The 21,170-nt window shown below is 57.9% G+C and overlaps 1 protein-coding gene across 1 annotated transcript in view; it reads left to right on the top strand.

The window, feature by feature from the left end:
* The first annotated feature begins 3,415 nt into the window (after window positions 1–3,415).
* Window positions 3,416–21,170, top strand: part of EVI5L (ecotropic viral integration site 5 like) — a 29,365-nt gene continuing 11,610 nt past the window's right edge. Inside the window, exons 1-9 of the mRNA XM_049639816.1 lie at window positions 3,416–3,508; window positions 15,683–15,866; window positions 17,040–17,229; window positions 17,602–17,826; window positions 17,930–18,004; window positions 18,614–18,739; window positions 19,368–19,370; window positions 20,085–20,225; window positions 20,362–20,451. Of these exons, the coding sequence (XP_049495773.1) occupies window positions 15,730–15,866; window positions 17,040–17,229; window positions 17,602–17,826; window positions 17,930–18,004; window positions 18,614–18,739; window positions 19,368–19,370; window positions 20,085–20,225; window positions 20,362–20,451 (987 nt within the window). The 5' untranslated portion in view covers window positions 3,416–3,508; window positions 15,683–15,729. The remainder of the gene's footprint in view (window positions 3,509–15,682; window positions 15,867–17,039; window positions 17,230–17,601; window positions 17,827–17,929; window positions 18,005–18,613; window positions 18,740–19,367; window positions 19,371–20,084; window positions 20,226–20,361; window positions 20,452–21,170) is intronic.

The following is a 21,170-nucleotide window of genomic DNA, read 5'->3' as shown; positions in this document are numbered from 1 at the left end:
TGGGGATGATGAAAACATTTTGGAATGATTTGCAATGATTGCGCAACATTGTGAATGTACTTGATGCATCGAACTGTAGTCTTAAAAAGGGCAAGTGTTGGGGTGTCTGGGTGGCTCAGTCGGCTGAGCGTCCAACTTCGGCTCAGGTCATGATCTCTGTTTGTGAGTTCAAGCCCCGCATGGGGCTCTGTGCTGAAAGCTCGGAGCCTGGAGCCTGCTTTGGATTCTGTCTCCTTCTCTCTCTGCCTCTCCCCACTTGTGCTCTCTCTGTCTCTCAAAAATAAATAAATGAAAAAAATTAAAATTACAATTAAAAAAAGGGCGTGTCGATATATATATATAATCATAATTAACATTTTTCAAAAAAGAAAAAGAAGTCACAACACCTGTTAAGGTGTTAAGGTCTAAGCTTAGAATTACCCCAGCCTTATTTCTGATGCATTCTGTTGGTCAGAGCATGTGACAAAGCTAGGTCAGAGTCAAGTGATAAGAAAACACACTTCACCTCTTCATAAGAGGAGCTACAGATACTGTGGCTTTCTCGGCTCTCTTTGAGACAAATAAATTCTAGGCTCCCATGGTCAGTATTCACAACAAATGAATTTTGAATCCAAAGTTTAACCCAGAAAAAAATTGTTATTGTGCTAAAACTGGTTATCAGAAAAATACTGAGCGAAGAGTCTTTTAATAAACTTGAATGTGCAAAATTCAACTCTGAAGATATGACAGCCACACACCAAAAAAATCACAGTGGTAGAATTGACAGTTGGTAAAAATTGGACAAAATGAGCCTCATTAATGAATCGAATGTTTCCAAAAATCACATGGTAAAAAATGTTCCCGATAAAGATGATTTCAATCAAGTAAAAATGAGCATAGGAAAAAAAATTGGGAACGGTTTAGCTCCACTAAATAGAAAAAGGATCCAGGAATCTAATTGGCTAAATGCAGTTTGTGATTCAAAAGTATTTTCCAACAGAAATGTGTTGGATTTTTTTCCACTGTGCTTATAAAAATGGAATCAAAGTGTCCCCAGAATAAAAACATCCTTTGTGAGAAAATGGCCATGTGAGGACAAGAGGGTCAAATGTCCTGTGCATCCTTCTTGTGTTTGACTTTATTCACCAGACACCAGATGCTGCTAATCTCCCAGGAAAGACCCCGGAAATGAACTGGTCATGACCCCTTTCCGGGGTACCCCGGACTCCACCCTGACATGTGCCTCCACAGACCTTTTTGTTTCTCACATCCTGGCTAGCTGTCCAGGTTTTTCTGTCCCTCGGAAGGTATGGCTCACACCAAACTGTTCTTTTCTGAGGGGATCACTAGTGGGGAAGACCTCTGGAAACCGGGGCAAATCCCAAGACTTTGGCCCTTATGATGGCTCCTCAGTCCTCCTCCCCCTGCCCCCACCCACTGAGGGACCATGGACAGCCAACATAAGGATTGTCCCTTGCTGGTCAATTGATCCTTATCATGTCCTGGCATTACTCTTACCCTCCTGACTTAACATCCTGTATCACATTTCTAACCATGTTCATGCAGGTCTGTGGCCCCCTCTCAAGCCCACCCAGGAAATCAGGGGACAATGTCGATGAGATTCATTTCAGCTTCGTACTCTGCAAGTCCAAAGTCACCTTATAACTTTGTCAAGACTATGAAATGCCCAGCACATAAGCTGACTTTAAACGAAGGGAGGTAAAGATCTGTTCTTAAAAAAAAAAAAAAAAAAAATTGGGAAAGGGGATATGGGCATGTGGGGAGAAGGAATGCATTATATTTATTTTTACCACCAGAGTTTTTAGAAATATGTTTTGGGGCTTTTCTTACAATTCCAGAATTTTAATAGATGTAATGTAGATAGTAAGGGAGAGAGAGAGAGAGAGAGACAAAGACGGTGTGGACAGAATCAGAGTGTTAGGCAGGGGCAGAGAGAATACACAGTGGCAGGGAGAATGCAGGCAGAAGCAAAATGTAGATAGAACAGAGCGTAGACAGAGGCAAGGAGAGATGGCCAGGGGCATGGAGCGAACAGATGTCAGTCATTGCTCCCAAAACCAGATAGAAGCCCCTGGTATTTAGAAGGTTGAAACCTCAGATCTTAGAAAGTCCTGATAACGGCCCACTCTCCATCCCAAGCCCCCCCATACCCATTTCTGTCTCCCCATCTTCAGCCCCCATTCGGAACCTACAATGTCACCCTCTCTTCGGTGACAGGGTCTTTCCCTGCCCCACCCCCTCCAGGGTCCATCCCTTGGGGTGGGAACGTGTCCTTTTTGCTAAGTCTTGCCTGCCATCAGTGACTGTCCCTACATGCTCTTCTTCAGCCTGAGTGACACTCCCCCACCGTTTTTCTTCCTTGTTGAGAGTCTGGGGGCTACCATTCATTCATCCCTTCATTCATCAAGCATTTATACTTAGTTTCCAGGAGCCAGGCCCCTTGCCTACGCCCTGCATCATCCACTCACACCCACACCCCACGTGGGGCGTGGGAGGGCCGTATAAGCAGTGGTAACAGCCTGATCAGAGTTTTGATGGGTGAACATAAAGCACTGTGAGCCCCAGAGAAGATACTTAACCCGGCCTAGACCAGGTTCGGGAACCGGCTTGAGCCTTGGATGTGACCCCACCCCCAACAGTCCCGCCCCCCAGCATAAAGCCGGTCTCAAAGGTGCGGTCCCATCACCGCCCCCTCAGCCTGCCAACGCCCCTTCTCGGCCCCGCCCCATTGTTGGTCCAGGTCACGCCCCTCTCAGCCCCTCCCCTATTTCATTCAATCCAGGCCTCAAGCCCCACCGCCCGGGAGACCAACCTCAAACCAACCTCACGATCCCATTGGCCAGAGAATGTTAGTGCACCGCCTTCCATCGGTGTTATTGGGTCCCGAGGCGTCAATCTTCTTTATAGAGTCCCAACAGTTGCCATGGCCGAGATTTGAGGGGCAGATAATAATGGACGTCTCAAGACGTCTCGTTATTGGGCAGAAAGCCCGGCTCTGGGCGGGGCTTAGGGCCAAACGCTTGGCTGCCTCTGTCTGGGGTTCTTCAAGGCTGCAGCCTTTCCTCGGAGACACACCCCTCCCTCCTTGTTATTGGTGCCGCCAGGTGTTGCTCAACAGGATTCCACATGTCGATAGGAAAAACTGCCCGTCCTTCACAGCTTTCCTAATTTCAATTTGCTTCTCTCCTTAGAGGCGGCAACCTTCTGGCCGTAGCCAGGGCCCTCCTCACGGAATGGCCACGGATTGGCCCGGCATCCTGTCACTCCTGGACCGTGGGCGGAGCCAGGGTGCCTGGGGGCGGCGAATTGGCTGACGGGGCCTCGGGGGCGGGGCAGCCGCTCCTGTCAGCGGGTGAAATGGCAGCGGCAGAACCGGCGGCGGCCGCGGTCCCGGGGGGCGGCTGAGGGGGCCGGGCCGGGGCTGCGGGGCGAGCGGCGCGGCGGGGATCCAGCGGCGCGGCCCGGGACGGTGAGGCTCGGCACGGCGATGGCGGCGCGCTCGGCGCAGGTAGGCAGGCGGCGCGGGCCGTGCCTCCCGGGCGCCTTCTCAGGCCGCCGGCTCCGCGCTGCGGCCCGCGGGGGGCCCGGCAAGACCGGGGCTCGGGCCGTCTCGCCGCGGAACCCGCGCCGGGGGCCCTCGGCACTCCCGGCACGGACCCCGGCCGTCGGCCTTGGGCCCCGGCCCCCGCCCACCCTCGTTCCCGGTGCCTCCGGACCCCTCGGGGCCCCTCCCCGGGCCCTTCCGGGCGCCCCCTCCCCCATCCCGCCCCCTCCCCAAGAGCCTGCCCCCCTCGGCCGCGAGCTCCCGCCCACCCCTTCCACAGACGCGCAGGACTCCTCCCGGACCCTTCGGGGCTCCCCCAGCCCCCACCCCGCAGACCCGCCCCCCCCAGGCCCCCCCCCCCTTCCCTGCAGGCCCAGGACCCCCGCCCTCCCTCTGTCCGGATCCCTCAGGACCCCTCCCATCTGCAGACCCCTTGCCACCCCTCCCTCCCCTCACTTGGCATCCTATCTCAGGGCCCAGGCCTGCCCCCAGCCCCAAGGGTGTTAGCCTCAGAGCCCTACCCCTCCCTTCCGACCCCACAGGACCCCTCCCCTAGCCTCTGTGAATCAGGATTCGTACCCACAGGCCTGACCTCGGCCTGCTGGCCCATCTCCCACCCCCAGCAACCCCATGCCCAAGGGCACCCGGAAAAATCACTCCTCGGGCTCCTCCCAGCGCGTTCCAGCAGCTGCACACACACCCCTGAGCCTGCTTCCTGAGCATCCACCCTCCCCTCATGCTCAGGACCTCCCAACAGATAGATATTCTGAACCCTCCTCCCCTCCCAGAGACACATCTTTCTGAGAGCCCCACACGCGCCCGTGCGCGTGCACACACGCACATCTGGGAGCCAACAGTTCTCTCGCGCAGAGAGATGACCACGAACCCTCCACAACGCGTCGGGACAGACATCCTGCCCCCCAACACACAGGCATCCAGGAGCCCCCTGGTACGCGGGCGTGCGCGCTCTCGCACGCGCGCACACACACACACACACACACACACACACACACACACAGAGCTAGACACTCGGATCCCCTACGCACACGGAAAAACTTAGGACCTCCAACACAGACGCAGACAATTGGTACCTCCCCCCACACACTCGCACACGCAGGACTCCTTAGCACTTTCACACGCCTCCGTAGACGCCACCTGCCCGGGTCCTCCCGTAGTGCCCAAAGCTCCCGGCGCAGGCAGACTTGGAGACAGGAGCTGTTTGCCCTGCCCCAGGCGGCCAGCCTGCCCGGCGTCCCCGTTGGGGCCCTGAAGGGTGGCAGGGTGACCCAGAATCTCCCAGCACCCCTGTGGACACCTGCCCCGGGCCTCTCTCCCCGTACCCGTCTCTCCCTGCTTTGCCCTTCTTCAGAGGGAAGGACACTCACTCTCCCTCCTACACTGAAGTCTCCCAAAGGGAAGCCCCCCCTCCCCACTGCCTGCCCCCCTGATTTATGCCACCCCCCTGGTGGGGAGGGGGAGTTCAGGCTGCTCCTGAAGTCTGACCAGACCGGCAGGACCAGCTTCCGGACCCCATCATGCACGCGCCAGGGGCAGCCCCTCATAGCCCGCGTGAGTTCCTTCACCCACCACCCGCGTGTCATGCCAAAATGAAACGGCTCCCTTCTCCCCTGGCATTTGGGACCCGGTGGGGCCGGGCTGGGGCCTGCCAGAAGCACACAGCTCTTTGTTAAGGAATATTTTCAGAAGGGAAGAATGTGCTGAAGAGGCTCGGGTGGAACACAAGTGAGTAGTCAGCTTGGTTTGTCCCCGGGCCGGGCTTTGGTCAAGCTAGAGGCCCCAGCATCCACGGGTCTTCCCGGGTCGTGTTGGTTCCCTCCGCCCGTCCTGCCACCCTACAGCTGTCACCCTCAGGTCCAACCTGTGGGCGCCCCTGGGCTTTTGTGGTCACCCCTGTGGGCTGTTTGGAAGGAGCTGCAGGTGGCTTGGCCCTGGCACAGAGATGAGGAAAGGAGATCACAGAGCGGGCACGATGGTGTGGCCAGGACTGCGGGGGTGAGGAGGAGTCTGGGTCCCGCCTGCGCCGAATCCAGATCAGTCCAGCCCCCGCACTGCCTGTCTGGGCTCCTTTGACCGACATTAGCCTGGAAAGCCCCAGAGAAACAAGCCCAGGCTTCTTTGTGGATATTCACCAGTGGACTCTGGACGGCCCTGAGAAGGAGCCCATATTGGCTCGGGGCGTCAACTTCTCCATCTGGAAAATGGGGGGGGAAGATCCTTAGATCCTCGCTTTGTACTGCAGGGGAGCCAATGAGGTTAGGATGTAGTCCTGAATGTCCCCCTGGGCGCCATGTGGAAGGGGCCGGTGGGGTCCAGCAGGGCAGTCATCCATCCATGGGCGCTGGCAGGATCACTGGCCGCCCTCGTCCCCTGGTTGTAATTCGTTGGCACCTCTCTGGATGATGGCCATCTCTCTGTGGCCCAGCTGCATCTCAGGAAGCCGGCTCAGGTGGGGGTTGAGAGATGGTCTGTTGTGGGATTTGTGGCCACACAGAAGCCTCCCGTGGGGACGGAGGGTAGGATGGGGACTGCTTGCTGGCAATGCCTCTGGCCCGCGTACACCTCTGATGCATAGACCTGGGTAGGGAGAGGTTTGCTCTGCCCACTTGCTGAAGGGAGGGGTGGTGAAGACTCCTGAAGGTCACGAGGTACACAGGAAACAGTCTCCACCTCCCCAGGGTGGGACCTTGTGCAGATCCAGTGGGGTCAGAAGGCTCCTCAGAAGAGGCTGGGTACGAACTCCTTGGGAAAACACGAGAAAGCTGCTTGTGAACAGCATCGGTGCACTCTTACCCTCGCTTGGGATACAGGCCTGTGTCTTTGTGTCTATGTGCTTTGGCAGGTGCAGGGGGGCAAGGAGGAACGTGATCTCAATTTCCTCTTGCAAAATAGAGGCGCTGATTGTTCTAGGTGAAGCCCTACCAAGTATTAGGCACCGAGTCAGCTGCTGGGGTATGAAAGAATGTCACATGTGGTCCCTGCCCCGCAGCTAAAGACCCTCCTGGCATCGGGAGGCAAGAGCTGAAACCAGCGGTGTGCCCTGCGATCAGGCCCGTGCCACATGCTAGGCCCTGTGCCAAGCACCATTTACATATTATCTCATTTAATCTTCCGAACAACCTGGAGGAACCTAGATTCCAGTGTGTGCCCTTCCCACCACGTCCTGCTGCTTGCCCTGTGGAAGCATGAGATGGAATTATGCACAGCGTGCGGCGGGAGCACAGAAAGGGTCCAACGCATCCCTGGGGCGTCAGGGAGGGTGGAGCAAGGATGACATAGAGGCCCAGAGAAGAGCTCACCGGGCAGGCATGGCAGGGAAGGGCGTGCCAGGCAGGCAGAGTGCTTGGACAGAGGCCCACCAAGCAGGAGCCAGCGTGGTGCATTCAGGAAATCGTGCCTTGTTTGGTGGGCCTCATCCTGCAGGCCCTGTGTCCCAGATGCTATCCATGGGGCGCACCCTGTGTGCTGCTCCCTGGGAAAAGGGACCCGTAGCTGGAAGAACTTGGATAGGCAGCAAGCCCCACCTTGCCCAGGGGAGTCTGTAGCACATGGGCTCCGGTAGCCAAACAGGGGCAGTGAAAGGAGTGAGCACGAACTCACCAGACCCAGGGAAGCGATGTATCCCTTCCAGGGAGATTTCGAAGGCCCCATCCGCACAGCACAGCTCGCCTGCACTTTTCCTGCATGGCTCAGCGTGCTGTGATGTGTGGTGAGATGGTTTCATTGAGGTCTGCCTCCCACAGGAGACCACTAGTCCCACGAGGGCAGGGTGCCTCTCTGTTCATGGCTGAGTCTCAGGCGACTGGATGCTCGGTAAATACTTGCATCGTTTCAGGATCTGACAGTCTTCCCTACTCAACCCACTTACGAAAGAGCACCTAAATCTCTTCCCCAGAAAGAAGTCGACCCGTTGGCCTTGGAGAGCCCCCAAAGGCAGGGAGCACCCACCTCACCCCTGCCCCCTGGCCCAGTGAGCCTGTGCAGCTGACACGGGCACCAGAAAAGCTATCATCTTGGCTTTGAAGAGCCAAGTGCCTTGCAAGATGCCACTTATCTTATTCATGGGTCCCTGGAAGGCTCATAAGGGCTTTAAATGTTCCCCTTTGTCATTCTCAGGGACCTAGAGGAACGAGGGGTTTGCAGGAATGAAGCTGTTTCGGTGGCAGTAGGAAAGTTGAAGATGATACAGGGCAGTAAACATTTTATTTTATTTTATTTTTTTTTAGGTCAGAAGGGATTCCACAGGTCATACTGGTCCACCTCTCAGATTTTAATCTGAAGGTATTTGCTGCTGCTATTATTACCAATAATGATAATGATAGTTTTACTGCGTTTAACTTTTAAAGAGGGCCACCACACTGGGGGTGGGCCTGCTGAGGAGGGGAGGTTTGTTTATTCATCCCACAAATATTGGATGCCTGATGCTGTGATGGAACTCTGGGGATCCAGGGGTGGGCTAGACAGCCCCGGCCCTCATGGAACTTTCCATCCCTCAGAGAACAAATACTATGGGTCTGCTCCTGTCCTAAGCACTTGACAGGTTTAGCTCAGGTATTCCTCCCAACAAAACCTGGGAGGCAGGTACTGTTTAACAGTTAACCCTGTTTTCAGATGACAAGACTGAGGCAAAGTGTATCTCAAAGATAGAAAGGGATGTAGGAGGGATTTGAACGCAGGCTACTGGCTCTGAAGTTCTCCCAGGAGGCCAAGAGATCTGGGAACAGTTATACACACACCCACAGAGCCATGGAAGAAGAGACACGGATATGGAAACATCTAGAGCAGCATGGAGTTGCAGCGAGAACTGGGGGAAAGAGGAGGATAGACAGTAAGCCCTGAATTCCAACTGCTGTTCTTGTTACCCAAGGTTACAGATCGGTTGCCCGCCCCTCGCCAAGGGAAAGGGCCCAGACACCAGGCCATTTCCCCAGGAGCTGGAGCCAGCCAGGGCCATGGCGGTCTGCGGGCCCACAGTGACCGTCCTGGCAGGCTGGGCATCTAGGGTCACATGGCATCTCCTGAGGCATCAGATTCAGAAATTTTTCTGTGTCCCCCATAACCATTCCAAGAAGAGGATCACAAGCTGGCGGGGGGAGGGGAAGTGGGGAGCCAAACTGGAAGGAAACTTGGGGTCTTTATTCTTGCCTCTGAAAATGCCAGGCTCTGAGAGAGGGCACATACACACTCACCCCCTCTCCCCATTGAAAGCCAACGACTGCACTCTCCTCAGTGCCCAGTAAATTGGGCATTCGAGTTTTATGTGTATTATTCCTAAAGTGAAAGGAAGCAGGAAGAAGGCAGAGGTTCTGGAGTCAGAAATCCAAGCACAAGTCCTGCCTCCCCTGCGGCCTCGTCGGGGGCCCTGGCACCTGTCCTACTTGCTACGGCACCTGGCACGTGTTACAACTGTGCTTTACTTTTCTGTCCACGCTGATATGGCATCTTTTTCTCAAATTGTTTTTAAAGTAGGGTTTATTTTTTCGAACAGTTTCAGAGTTACAGAAAAACTGAGGATAGTGGAGCATCTTGTTGGCTCAGTCAGAGCATGAAACTCTTGATCTCGGGGTCATGAGTTCAAGCCCCACATTGGGCATGGAGCCTACTTTATTATTATTTTTTTAATGTTTAATTATTTTTGAGAGAGAGAGAGAGAGCACACTCCAGCAGGGGAGGGGCAGGGAGAGAGGGGGACAGAGGATCCAAAGCGGGCTCTGCACTGACAGCGGGTGAGCCCCATGTGGGGCTCAAACTCACGAACCATAAGATCATGAGTCAGACCCTCAACTGACTGAACCACCCAGGCTCCCCAAAGCCTACTTTATTTATTTATTTAAAAAAATTTTTTTAATGTTTATTTTTGAGAGAGAGAGACAGAGACAGAATGCGAGTGGGTTAGGGGTAGAGAGAAAGGGAGACACAGAATCCAAAGCAGGCTCCAGGCTCCGAGCTGTCAGCACAGAGCCCGACGCAGGGCTCAAACTCACGAGCTGCGAGATCATGACCTGAGCCAAACTGGGACGCTCAACCGACTGAGCCACCCAGGCGCCCCTCCCCAAAGCCTACTTTAAAAAAAAAAAAAATTGAGACGATTGTACAGAGAGTTCCTGTAGACCCCACACCCAGTTTCCCCTATTAGTCACGTCTTCAGTTAGTCTGGCACATTTGTTATGATTAACAGACTGATGTTGATACATTAACTACAGTCCACGCTTTATTCAGGTTCCCTAATTTCCTTGTCCTCTTCCAGGATCCCATCCTGGATCCCACGTGACATTTTGTTGTCAAATCTCCTTAGGTTCCTCATGGCTGGGACAGTTTCTTAGGCTTATCCCTACTGCTGATGACCTTGACAGTTTTGAGGACTGGTCAGGAATTTTCTAAAATGTCCCCTCGTCTGGCTTTGTCACATGTTTTTCTCATAGTTAAACTGGGGTGATGTGTTCTGGGAGGAAAGACACAGAGGTGACCATGCCCTTGTCATCTCATCACGGGCCCAAGCTCTCACTATGACTTATCACTGTCCGTGTTGACCTTGATCACTTGGCTGAACAGAACAGAGATTTTTGTCTTCATTTGGCAAATGTTTACCGAGCACCTGCTAAATTCCAGATGTGTTAGGATCTTGGAGTAGAAAATTAAAGAAGTTAGGCCCAGGGCTCCTGGGTGACTCAGTCAGTTGGGCGTCCATCTTCGGCTCAGGTCATGATCTCACGGTACGTGAGCCCGAGCCCCATGTCGGGCTCTGTGCTGACAGCTCAGAGCCTGGAGCCTGCTTCAGATTCTGTCTCCCTCTCTGGCCCTCCCCTGTTCATGCTCTGTCTCTCTCTGTCTCAAAAATAAAAACAAACATTAAAAAAAATTAAAAAAAAAAAAAAAAGAAGTTAGGCCCTAGCCCTCAGCACGTTCATGACCCAGTAGGGCAGGCTGGCACATATAGAAGTAATTGCCATAGAATGTGCCTTGGGCTGGGTTGTAGGAGATATTTGCAGAGAGGAGAGAAGTGAGCCAGCGTGCTGGAGGTGGAGGCTGACAGGAACAATTTCACAGGAAAAAAAATATTCAAAATGTTGGAGAATGCCTTTCCAGCAAGAGGGAACAGAATGTGCAAAGACACAGGCAGAAAGAAGCAGGTGGTCACGGAGGGCTGAGCCTGGTGGGGCTTGGATAACGGAGAAAGGGAGGCCAGCAGGGCTGTGAGCACCAGGCAAAAACATTTGGTCTCCATCTCCAAGTAGGGAGTGGCTGAAGGGTCTGGGCAAGTGCAGAGGGCTAGCGCCAGGCTTGGCCTGAGCAGGTGGGTGGAGGGCAGCACCACGGACCCAGCGAGGCCCCTCTGCATCAGGAGGAGTGGCGGGCTTTAGGGAAGGTCTTCCTAAAATGCAAGGCCAGCCAGGCTCCTGCCTTGGTCCACAGGGCCCGGTGGGGGTCTGGCCTCTGCAGAACTCTCCAGTCTCCTCTAGAGTAGCATGCCTCCCTCCTGCTTCTGCCCTGTGGTCCCTCTGCCATCCCATCCCACCCCATCCCATCCCTATCATCATTTTCTCTGAGCGATCATTCACATAACATAAAACTCACCCTTTCAAAGCGAATGGTTCAATGGGTTTCAGTATATTCACAACACTGTGCAACTGTCCTCACTGTCTAATTCCAGAACAGTTCCTTGCTCCAAAAAGAAATCCCCCATTCCCCCGTTCACCGTAAGCCCTGGCCCCCGGCCACCACTATAGATATGCCTCCTCTGGACATTTCGTATAAATGGAACCATGTCACTTGTGGTCATTTGTGTCTGACTTCTTGTACTGAGCCTAATGTCTTCCGGGTCCGTCCATGTTGTAGCAGGTGTCAGAGCCTCCTTCCTTTTTTATGGCTGAGTAATATTCCATTGTATGGATGGACCACATTTTGTTTGTCTGTTCATCCATCAACGGACATTGGGTTGTTTCCACTTTTTGTCTGTTGCGAATAACACCGCTGTGAAGAGTCATGTGCAAGTTCGCGTGTGGCCGTGCGGTTTCCATTCTTTTGGGTAGATATCTAGGAGCGGAATTGCCGGGTCATAGGGTAACTCCGTGTTTAACTTTGGAGGGAACTGCCAGATTGTTTTCCGCGCTATCCGTTCTTCCAAGCGTGCCTCTCAATCTGTAATAGAAAGTTTGGATGGTCGTTTCTTAATCCCTATGCTCTGTACGCTCTGGGAGGGCTGCGACTGTATCGGTGTTTGCCCAGTATGGTGCCCAGCACCTCGCAGGCATTCAGCAAATATGGGTGGGTGGGCAGGTGGGTTCAATTTCTCAACTCCTATGTTGTAGGCTCAGTGCAGGGCACCACAGTGGCAGGGACCCAGACAGTGGCGATTTTTACCCTGGTGGGTAATATTCAGGAGCCAGTTGGCAATCTTGGCTGGTGCTCAGGAGAAAGGGAAAGATGGGGAAAGGAGAGTGTCCCAATTGGTGGCATTTATTTGATCATTTAAGCCTCGACAGTGAGACCACCAGGGGCATGAAGGGACAGGGGCCGAGGCAAGGCCCGTGGAGGAAGAGGTGCCGTGTAGGACACTGAGAAGCCCAGGAAGAGAAGTGGGAGAGAAGCCAGGAGCCTGGTCTGTCTGAAGCTGGGTGGAAAAGGACTTCAAGAAGGAGGGCGCATGGCTGGCAGTGTCTAAACAGCCCGGAGAGGGGGAGGGAAGTAGAAAACGCCCAGCATCTGGGCCCTTCTGCCCCCACACCCCCTGCCCCCAGCACACTGGCAGTCTCTTCCCACCCCTCTAGGTTGGCTCAGCCATGGGCTCAGCCTCATAAGCCATGGGCCACCCTGTGGCCGTGTGGAGGGTGGGAGTGCCAGCAGGCAAAGGGGTAGGCCGCCCACTGCCTGCTCTGCAGGGTCCAGGACCCCATTCAAGTGGCTGAGGTGGAGTAGAGGCAAAGGGGCTTGAAGTGAAGGACGCTGAGAGGCTGGCACATCAGACCCACTGGACCCGCATGTGCATCTCAGGCCGGTGGCCCCTCAGCCCTCGAAGGGACTGCCCCCTCTCTGGGTCTCTGTACCCATCAGGCAGGGGAGGCGGTGCCTCATCCGCCTATTTCCCCCCATTTCCCTGTGCCCAGAACAGTGCCTGGCCCTCAGACGGCCCTCAGTGAGCATCAGGGAAGGACAATGAGCCGGGAAGAGTTGGGCCTCTCTGGAGGGGAGGCAGGGCCACCCGCAGAGCTAGGAGGGTGGCGGGCCGGTGTCCATCCCAACCTACTCAGTCCCAAGAGTGGCAAGATCTGGTCCGTGCAGGAAGTGCGTGCGTGTGTGTGTGTGTGTGTGCACGTGAGAATGCGTGGGTGTGAGACGGACTGTAGACGCGTGTGAGTGGGCCGTGTGTCCGAGTGTGTACGCATGGGTGTGGGTGCAAGATCGTGTGTGTCGCCGTGAGTGCAGGGGGTGTGAGGTAGTGTGTGAGTGTATGTAAGTATGTGTGGGTGTGTGCGGGTCAATTGCATGAGTGTTTTAGTGTGTATGGTGTGTGTGTGTGTGTGTGTGTGTGTGTGTGTGTGTGCATCAGGAGGATGGCTTCCAGCGCCAGGCAGTGTTTAGAGAATCTGGTGACGAGTCAAGAGAAAGTTCCTGAGGGATCAGAAGGTTCTGCCTCTCGGACTGCAAATTTCAGCCGTGTGTATTGGATCAATTTTACTTCCTGTATGAAGTCCACATTAATATGTGATAAATATCTGGACAAGCCCTGCTAGTGGCTGGTTTTGTTTTGAAATCAGAAGGCCAGAGTTGAAGCAGTCCCTCGGGCCCTTTGGGGGTGGCATCGTGGACACCAGGGCACTCCAGGCCTCCTGAGATGGCGGGCCCGGACCACCACCCTGGCCACGTGTGGTCTCTTGCTCCAGGGCTCCCACTGCTCCCCCACCTCTCTCCCACCTCCCAAGCCTGCCTTCCCAGCTCCTCCCCGCCCAGAGAGATCCTTCCAGGTCAGGGCTTCCTGTGCACAGCCCGCCTCTGCCCTGGCTGGTCACAGACTCTGACTCGGTGGTAGGCCCGGAGCGGGCCCCACCTCTCTCCGGAGAGGTTAACTCCTGGCTAGACGGTGCAGAGTGGCCCGTTCTCCGGGGCAGTTGTCGCTGGCCAGCGAGGCCGTGGGAGGAAGAGATCTTCCAGTTCTGCTGGGGTTCGCCACCCAGAGTTTGTACTGCCCACCCAAGCCAGAGCCCTTGGCACCCAACAGAATCGGAGAGACTTGGGGAGCCAGAGGCAGAACCAGTGGCCCTGAGGAGCCACAGAGACCTGGGAAGGGAGGGTTCTGGGCCCCCTACAAGGTGAAAAAAGAATGATGCCCCCTCGCTCCCACCCCGTGACAGGGCAGCACAGGGCAAGGAGGCTGGAATCAAGTGTATGGCCAGGGTCAAGCCCAGCCACCCAGTGGGCCCTCAGGTGTTGGTTGGGGTCTGAGTTTAGGCTGCAAGTAGGCGCCCAGTGACCTGATGGCAGGTGTGAAATGACCTACTCTTGTCCTGTCATTGTCCTTCTGCTGCCTAGCGGACCAGATGCCCCCTCTCCGGGGCCTGGCCAAGGGCCCCTCCGGGCGGAGCTGTCAGAGCCAGGTTATGTGGGGTCCAAGGGCAATAGTGGATTCCTGTCACAGACTATGCAGGAGAGTAGGGGGGTGTGAAGGAGCCGTCCAAAGCGACAGGGAGGGGAGGAGCACTTTCTTCCTGCCTCCATGGCCCTGGAGATCCCCATCCTCTTAGACCGTTGATGCTTGGGCTTACCAGAAACATGACTGAGTGGAAAGAACACCGCCCCTGGCCCCTGCCTTCGCTCCCCTAGCCATCCCCCACCCCTAAAACCTCCCACCAGGGTGATGGCAGCTCCTGCCAGCAGTCCCCACACCAGGCATAGCAGAACCCTGGAGGCCAGCTAGATGTTGGCCCTGGCCCTGGAATGAATGATCAAGGCCGCCATCTAGAGAGCAGTTATTAAGTGTCAGGCGCTGTTCTCCCATGTTCCATGCGGTGGCACACTCAGGTTCACCGCCACCCTCTGGAGCAGGTCCTGTGTGATCCTCAGTCTTTGGAGACTCAGAGAGGCCAGGGGACTGGCCCAAGGCCACCCAGCTGGTTGAGGGGGAACCACGGTTCAGACACAGATTCGTCTGAGTCCAGAGCCCTCGCTTTCGGCACGGTGCTGAGCTGCCTCTCCTGAAGCCGGCAGAAAGCAAGAGGCTAGTGTTCTGGAAGCTGCAAGGAGGGCAGGGCCAGATCCTCCCCAAGAAAAATCAGACAAATGGGCCTGGCACCCGCCCGGCCAAGATCGGGGTACTGACGAGAGCCTGTGGCTCTCGCTCTGCATCCGCCGGGCCACACATTCCCAGCACTTTGATGCATCCATCCCCGGCTTCCCAGCCCAAGGGGAGTCGACTCTTCTGGCCGTTGGCAACACCAGCCAATCAATGGTAGAGAATAATTGTTTCTGGCTGTGCCAGCCGCCCACTTTGGTTGATGAGACGGGGAAGGTCGATGCTGAGGCAGGGCTCCCAGGACAGGATCTAGCCAGAGACAGGGACCATGGCCATCAGGAAGGGCCACTGGTTGTTTCCGATTCTGTGTCTCCCTCTCTCTCTGCCCCTCCCCCGTTCATGCTCTGTCTCTCTCTCTGTCCCAAAAATAAATAAAAAAACGTTGAAAAAAACCCCAAAAAAACAAAACTTTAAAAAAAAAAAAGGAAGGGCCACTGGAGCAGGGGCTTCTGTGCCTCCAAGGCCTGAGTGACAGGGAGCCTTTGCCCCTGGTCCTGCTGAGGACTCAGGGATGTCAAGTTGAGACCTGGCCTTTATGCCCAGGGACAGCAGGGCAGCTCGGGCCCTGGCTGCGGTCCTTCTGTCTCCATCCATGCATCTGGACCCAGGCAGGGATCATGGTAGCTGGTGTCTCGCATAGAAGGAGCCAGCATGGCCGTCCGCTGGGCTGGAGTACGTGGGGATGGGGGGTGCACCGAGCGGACAGACCAGAGATGGGCAGCCCGAGGTGAGGAAATGTCCATAGGCGAACAGTAGGCTCAGCCGGCCAAGAGCCAGCCAGACAGGGTAGGCGCCCCCACCCAGTGCTGACCATACATGTCTCCGGCCCCCAGACAGAGCTGTGACCTGGCCCTGCTCGCAGCAGACGAGCCTGCCCACCATGGCGAGCCCCACTCTGAGCCCCGACTCCTCATCCCAGGAGGCCCTGTCGGCCCCCACCTGCTCCCCCACCTCTGACTCCGAGAACCTCAGCCCCGATGAGCTGGAGCTGTTGGCCAAGCTTGAAGAGCAGAACCGGTGAGTTGGGGCCTGGGGGGCGGGGAGTGGCCTCAGGGGTGCAGCCTGGGCCCCACACAGAAGTTCCCGGGGGCCCCCCCCCTCACACTAAGAGCTGGGCCCAGCCCTCGGCAAAGTAACAGCGCCCACCAGAGGCTTGACAAGGGACGTCTTCTGCCGTCCTCCAACCCCGGATGATCGGTTTCCCCATTCCGATGAGACCAAGGTTTCAAGAGGGCCAGTGAACCTGGCCTTCGCTGGCTGAGCCTCTGTTGGAGGGAAGAACAAATCCTCTGACTCTGGAGCCGGGCCTTCCCACCTTTCTCCTCTGGCCCTTCCCCTGGTTTCAAAATGTAGGCGGTATTATTATTCGGATACAATGAGGCCAATGGACAGAGAGTTTGTGAGTCACCGCCTCTAAGAGGAGGGGGCCCGGCACACCATGTGGGGCTAACCAGGACAGCACCAGGGTCGGTCAGGGGGCAGAGGGAATGAGGCAGGACGTGAGCAAGAGCCTTCGTTGTGGTTCCTGTAGGAAGGAACAGCGAGGCCGACTGGCTAGCTCGAGTAATCTCAGCGGGCTCGGGGGTGCAGGGCCAAGCCTAGTTGGCCTGGCACCTGGCCCTGGGGTGATCAGAGCAGGGGAGGGGGTTGGTTTAGGGGTTCTAGATTGGTTGGTCTGCATAGGAAAACTGCACTTGGCAGACAAGTCTTTACCCATCTCTAGGAATCTGCTAGGCTGACAGAGGTTGGTCCCCCCCGGGGTCAGCGAGGCCCCAGATGGCAGAGCAGCAGAAACACACGGCCACACAGCTGCTTGCCAGCTGGCCGAGTGGCTCGCCCTCCCTACACCTGGTGCGTAGAGCGTAGATCTTAACCAACCCTGCCCTGCGGTGCTGGTACGCAACTGAGTCCGCCAATGCGCGGGCTTCTCAGCCCCGTGCTGGACACAGACGGGACACAAAGACAGCAGCCTCTCTGGGGGCCCAGGAATGAGGACCACGGCTCAGAGACGGCAGAGCACCGGCTAAGGCCCCTCAGCGAGAACAACTTAGACCCAGTCTGGGACTCCTGAGAGGAGGGGCCGGGCTCCCCCGGGGGTGCCCTGTCCCCAGAGAGTCACTAGAGCCCAGGGGCGGGGGCAGGAGTTGGCCGCAGCTGGGGCCCCGCCTCCACCAGCCCCTCTCTGCCCAGGCTCCTGGAAGCCGACTCCAAGTCGATGCGCTCCATGAACGGCTCCCGCCGGAACAGCGGCTCCTCGCTGGTGTCCAGCTCCTCGGCCTCCTCCAACCTGAGCCACCTGGAGGAGGACACGTGGATCCTGTGGGGCCGGATCGCCAACGAGTGGGAGGAGTGGAGGCGCAGGAAAGAGAAGCTGCTCAAGGTGGCGGGGCCTGTGGGGCTGGGCGGGGCCGGCCGGGTCACTGGGCCACCGGAGGGCAGCACCAGGGTTACCAGGGTGGGGGGGGGGGCCCGGGCCGTGGTGCAGGGTGGGGCCGGCCAAGCTAGTGGCTGTCACGCCGGTGTCTCAGGTACCCGTTTGTTTCCCGCCCGCTCTGTTCCGTGACGGACTGGGGACCGTGCATTAAGCAGCATGGCTTCTGTCCGCAGCACGGGGGCTCGGCCAGCTCTGGGCCTCAACCGAGCCACAGGCCAGCCCCATCTCAGGGCTGGACCGGGTGGCCGTGGGGAGGCCGCCCTGGGACAGGGTCCAGCCCGGCCTCCCGCCCCCCCCCGCCCCCCCCCGCATTGGCAGGAGCTGATCCGCAAGGGCATCCCCCACCACTTCCGGGCCATCGTGTGGCAACTCCTGTGCAGCGCCACGGACATGCCCGTCAAGAACCAGTACTCGGAGCTGCTCAAGATGTCCTCACCCTGTGAGAAGCTGATCCGCAGGGACATCGCCCGCACCTACCCAGAGCATGAGTTCTTCAAGGGCCAGGACAGCCTGGGCCAGGAGGTCCTCTTCAACGTCATGAAGGTGAGGCCCGGGGCCGGCGGGTCTCCACCGCCCAGACCCCGGCCTGTGAGGGCCCGCCGGCCCAGAGGGCCCCTGCGGTGATGCACATGCGTCCCCTTTGCAGGCGTACTCCCTGGTGGATAGGGAGGTGGGCTACTGCCAGGGCAGCGCCTTCATCGTGGGTCTGCTCCTCATGCAGGTAGGCCAGGCACCAGCCACAAGCCCGGGAGGTGGGCCAAAGCAGAGCGTGCCCCCGTCCAGGGTCCTCCTGGGGTCAGACCTCCCTCCCCACCCACCTACGACCCCCGCCAGGCCCTAGGCCAAGCCCCCCATGGGTGGGCTCGGAGGGGCTGGTTGCCTGTCCTGGTCCACCGTCCCCTCCGGGAGCTGCCCGGTCACCGCCCAGGGCTGGCACTCAGGCGGAGGGCTTAGGTCAGCCAGTGCGGTGTTAGCTGGGCCAAGGGTTTCCTCCAGAGAACCCGGCAGACCTAGGAGGGGAGAATGGAGACAGCTGGGGCTAAACCAGAGGGTGTCTCACCTTGGGCGCTGGGGGTGGCCAGCCCCGGGCTTCAAGTCCCAGCTCCCTGTTTCCTGCCAGGAGGCCTGTGGCCTCAGCCTCAGGAGTTTTCCCATCAATGAAACCGGGATGACGATATTTACCAGGGGTTTGCTATGAGGGTCCAGGCAGCCTACTCAGTCCGCGTTCTGTAAGTCTAAACGTAACAGAGGCAGGCGAAGCACCACGCCCCAGGGCCATAAGAAGAGCCGCGAGCGCCCCCTCCCACCCTGCCTGTCCCCACCCACCCAGATGCCCGAGGAGGAGGCCTTCTGTGTCTTCGTGCGGCTGATGCAGGAGTACCGCCTGAGGGAGCTCTTCAAGCCCAGCATGGCTGAGCTGGGGCTCTGCATCTATCAGTTCGAGTCCATGCTACAGGTAAGCGGAGGCCGGGTGGTCTGCACCCGCTCACCCCACGCCCATGGGTGCTAACCTAGACCTGCCCCGTTCCAGTCTCTTTAGCTGAAAGTTCCAGGGCTGGGAAATTGCACACAGAGGTTCCAGCTCAGAAGGGGTCCTGTGCTGCGACAGGGCCGGGGCGGGGGGTGGATGGGTACTGCCCCAAAGGGTGCTTCAAGCAACGGGGCAAGGGCCAACCATTGATGGTGGGCACCCCTGAGAACATGGGGCTCCCAGAGCCACCAGGGCAAGAGGGGTCAGGCTGGCTCTTGTCAGGTACACCCGCAGCCCCTCCTTGTCTGCTCCCCAGTGTGGCGGAAGGAGGGAAAGTGTTGTCTGCCTGCCTTTGCTGATACTGGAGAGCAGCCGCCTCTGTTTATAAATAGCAGCCCCCGCAGGGCCCGCCCCTGGCTGGCAGACAGAGACTGGGCGTGCGTGTATGCGTGCGTGTACATACACACACACACACACACACACACACACGGCCTGCTTCAGAAGCTGGTCACAGGTGGGGCTGTGTAGCTCTGCATAGCAGATGGCAGGGAGGTGCTGTCGCTTGAGGGGACCGGGTCGTGTTGGCAAGCAGGTGGCCCGGGGCCACGGAGAGGAAGTGACCCCATCCTGGCCTGGGTGGCCAAGGCCTTCCTGGGTGAAGTAGCTGGACAGCACCAGAGAACCCCCAGCTGTGGAGGAAGCCCCAGGGCAGGTGGGGAGACAGCCCCAGAGTCTGTTTTGTCTTGGTGAAGGACATCCAGGGGGTCCTAACACCTGGTCCAGCCCCAGTTTCCCCGGGGCCTGTCACTTGCCAGCCGCCTGAAGTTCAGGCCAGGCAGACAGGCATCCCCTGAGCGTCGCTGGGCACAAGTACCACGCAGGGGGGCGGTGGGTGGACACAGCAACCGGCGGGTCACAGAATATGGGGCTCACGCCACAGCCCACCTCTCGCTCTCTGGGTGAACTTGGGGAGTTGTGTTACCACCCACCTCCCCCGAGCCCCAGAAGCTCCCTCTTGAGGCAGCGGTGAGGACCCCACGGGTGGTTGTGCCAGTGCGGCCCCCCGTGCATCCCCAACACCCAGTAGCTGCTGCTGCACCTGCCGCCCCTGCCGGTGTCCCCACCTCGTGCTACTCAGAGCCCTGGGGTACCTCAGCCTCCCCCAGACACAGTGCCACGGGTTGTCAAGGGCAGGTGGGTAAGACCCCCTGGAGGCCAGGCGCCGAAGCCCGGCCCTGGCTGGTGGAGAGGGCCCCGGGGGGGGCCCGGACAGCCATTCCTGGCGGCCTCCTCACGGCGCCTGGCCTCCCCCCCCCCCCCCCCCCCCGAGCAGCTCCCGGATCTGAACACCCACTTCCGCTCCCAGAGCTTCCACACATCTATGTATGCCTCGTCCTGGTTCCTCACACTCTTCCTGACCACCTTCCCGCTCCCTGTTGCCACTCGTGTCTTTGACATCTTCATGTACGAGGTGAGGACGCCGAACACCCCTTCCTCTCCCAGATCCCCAGCCAGGCCCGGGCTGAGGGAGGGCCAGGACTCGGGGAGGGGTCGGAGACCCCTGGGACGACAGGACCCGAGATGCACCGCCACCATCACCTTTGCAGGGCCTGGAGATTGTGTTCCGGGTCGGCCTCGCCCTGCTGCAGGTGAACCAGACAGAGCTAATGCAGCTGGACATGGAGGGGATGTCCCAGGTGGGCCAGAGGGGCAGGGTGGGAGGGATCCCCTTACACTAGGGGCACCGGGGCAGGTGAAGGCCTCCTGAGAGATGGCAGGGGGCGGGCAGTTGCAAGGGCGGAAGGTGTCCCGAGCATCCTGACCCTTTGCCATGGCCTCTGTTCCCCGAGGCCTTCCTGGAGGACCCAGACAGGCTCTGAGGAGCAGCCTGGGGGAAATGACGGAAGGTCTAGGCTTAGGCCAAGCCCTGGGCGGTCCCCTTCACCCCCCCCCCCCCCCCCCGCTGCCCCAACCTCCTGCTCCCAGCCCTGGGTCCTCCAAAGTCTAACCCGGCAAATAGTAATACCAGCCAAACTACAAGGTCTTGGGTGTGGTTTTGGTCCCAGCACGTGGGCCAGGCGAGGGCCCGGGAGGGAAGGAGGGGTCCGGGTAGCTTCACACCCGCCCTGGCCGTCCCGCCGGCTGGAGAAGAGGCCAGCCTGCTTTTCCGCCATGTCCCCATCATGCAGGCCCCTGCCCCTCCCCGCGTCTTCCAGCTGGTGCTTCGGGGAAGAATGCACAAAGGCCATGGCTGTGTCCATGAACACGGGCATCCATTGTGTGCAGCTGCCAGAGGGGGCCAGCTGGGCTGGGGAGCGGGAGCCAGCCTGGCCCCGAACCGCAGCAAGCTGTGTGCTCCGTCAGGGCTTACGCTTAACCCTTTGCCCGGGCTCCCGGGCGCAGGCGTGCAGGCCGA

Source organism: Panthera uncia, chromosome A2 (genome assembly GCF_023721935.1).
Source record: "Panthera uncia isolate 11264 chromosome A2, Puncia_PCG_1.0, whole genome shotgun sequence".
Taxonomy (NCBI): Eukaryota; Metazoa; Chordata; class Mammalia; order Carnivora; family Felidae; genus Panthera; species Panthera uncia.
This window is presented reverse-complemented; position numbering and strand designations above follow the sequence as displayed.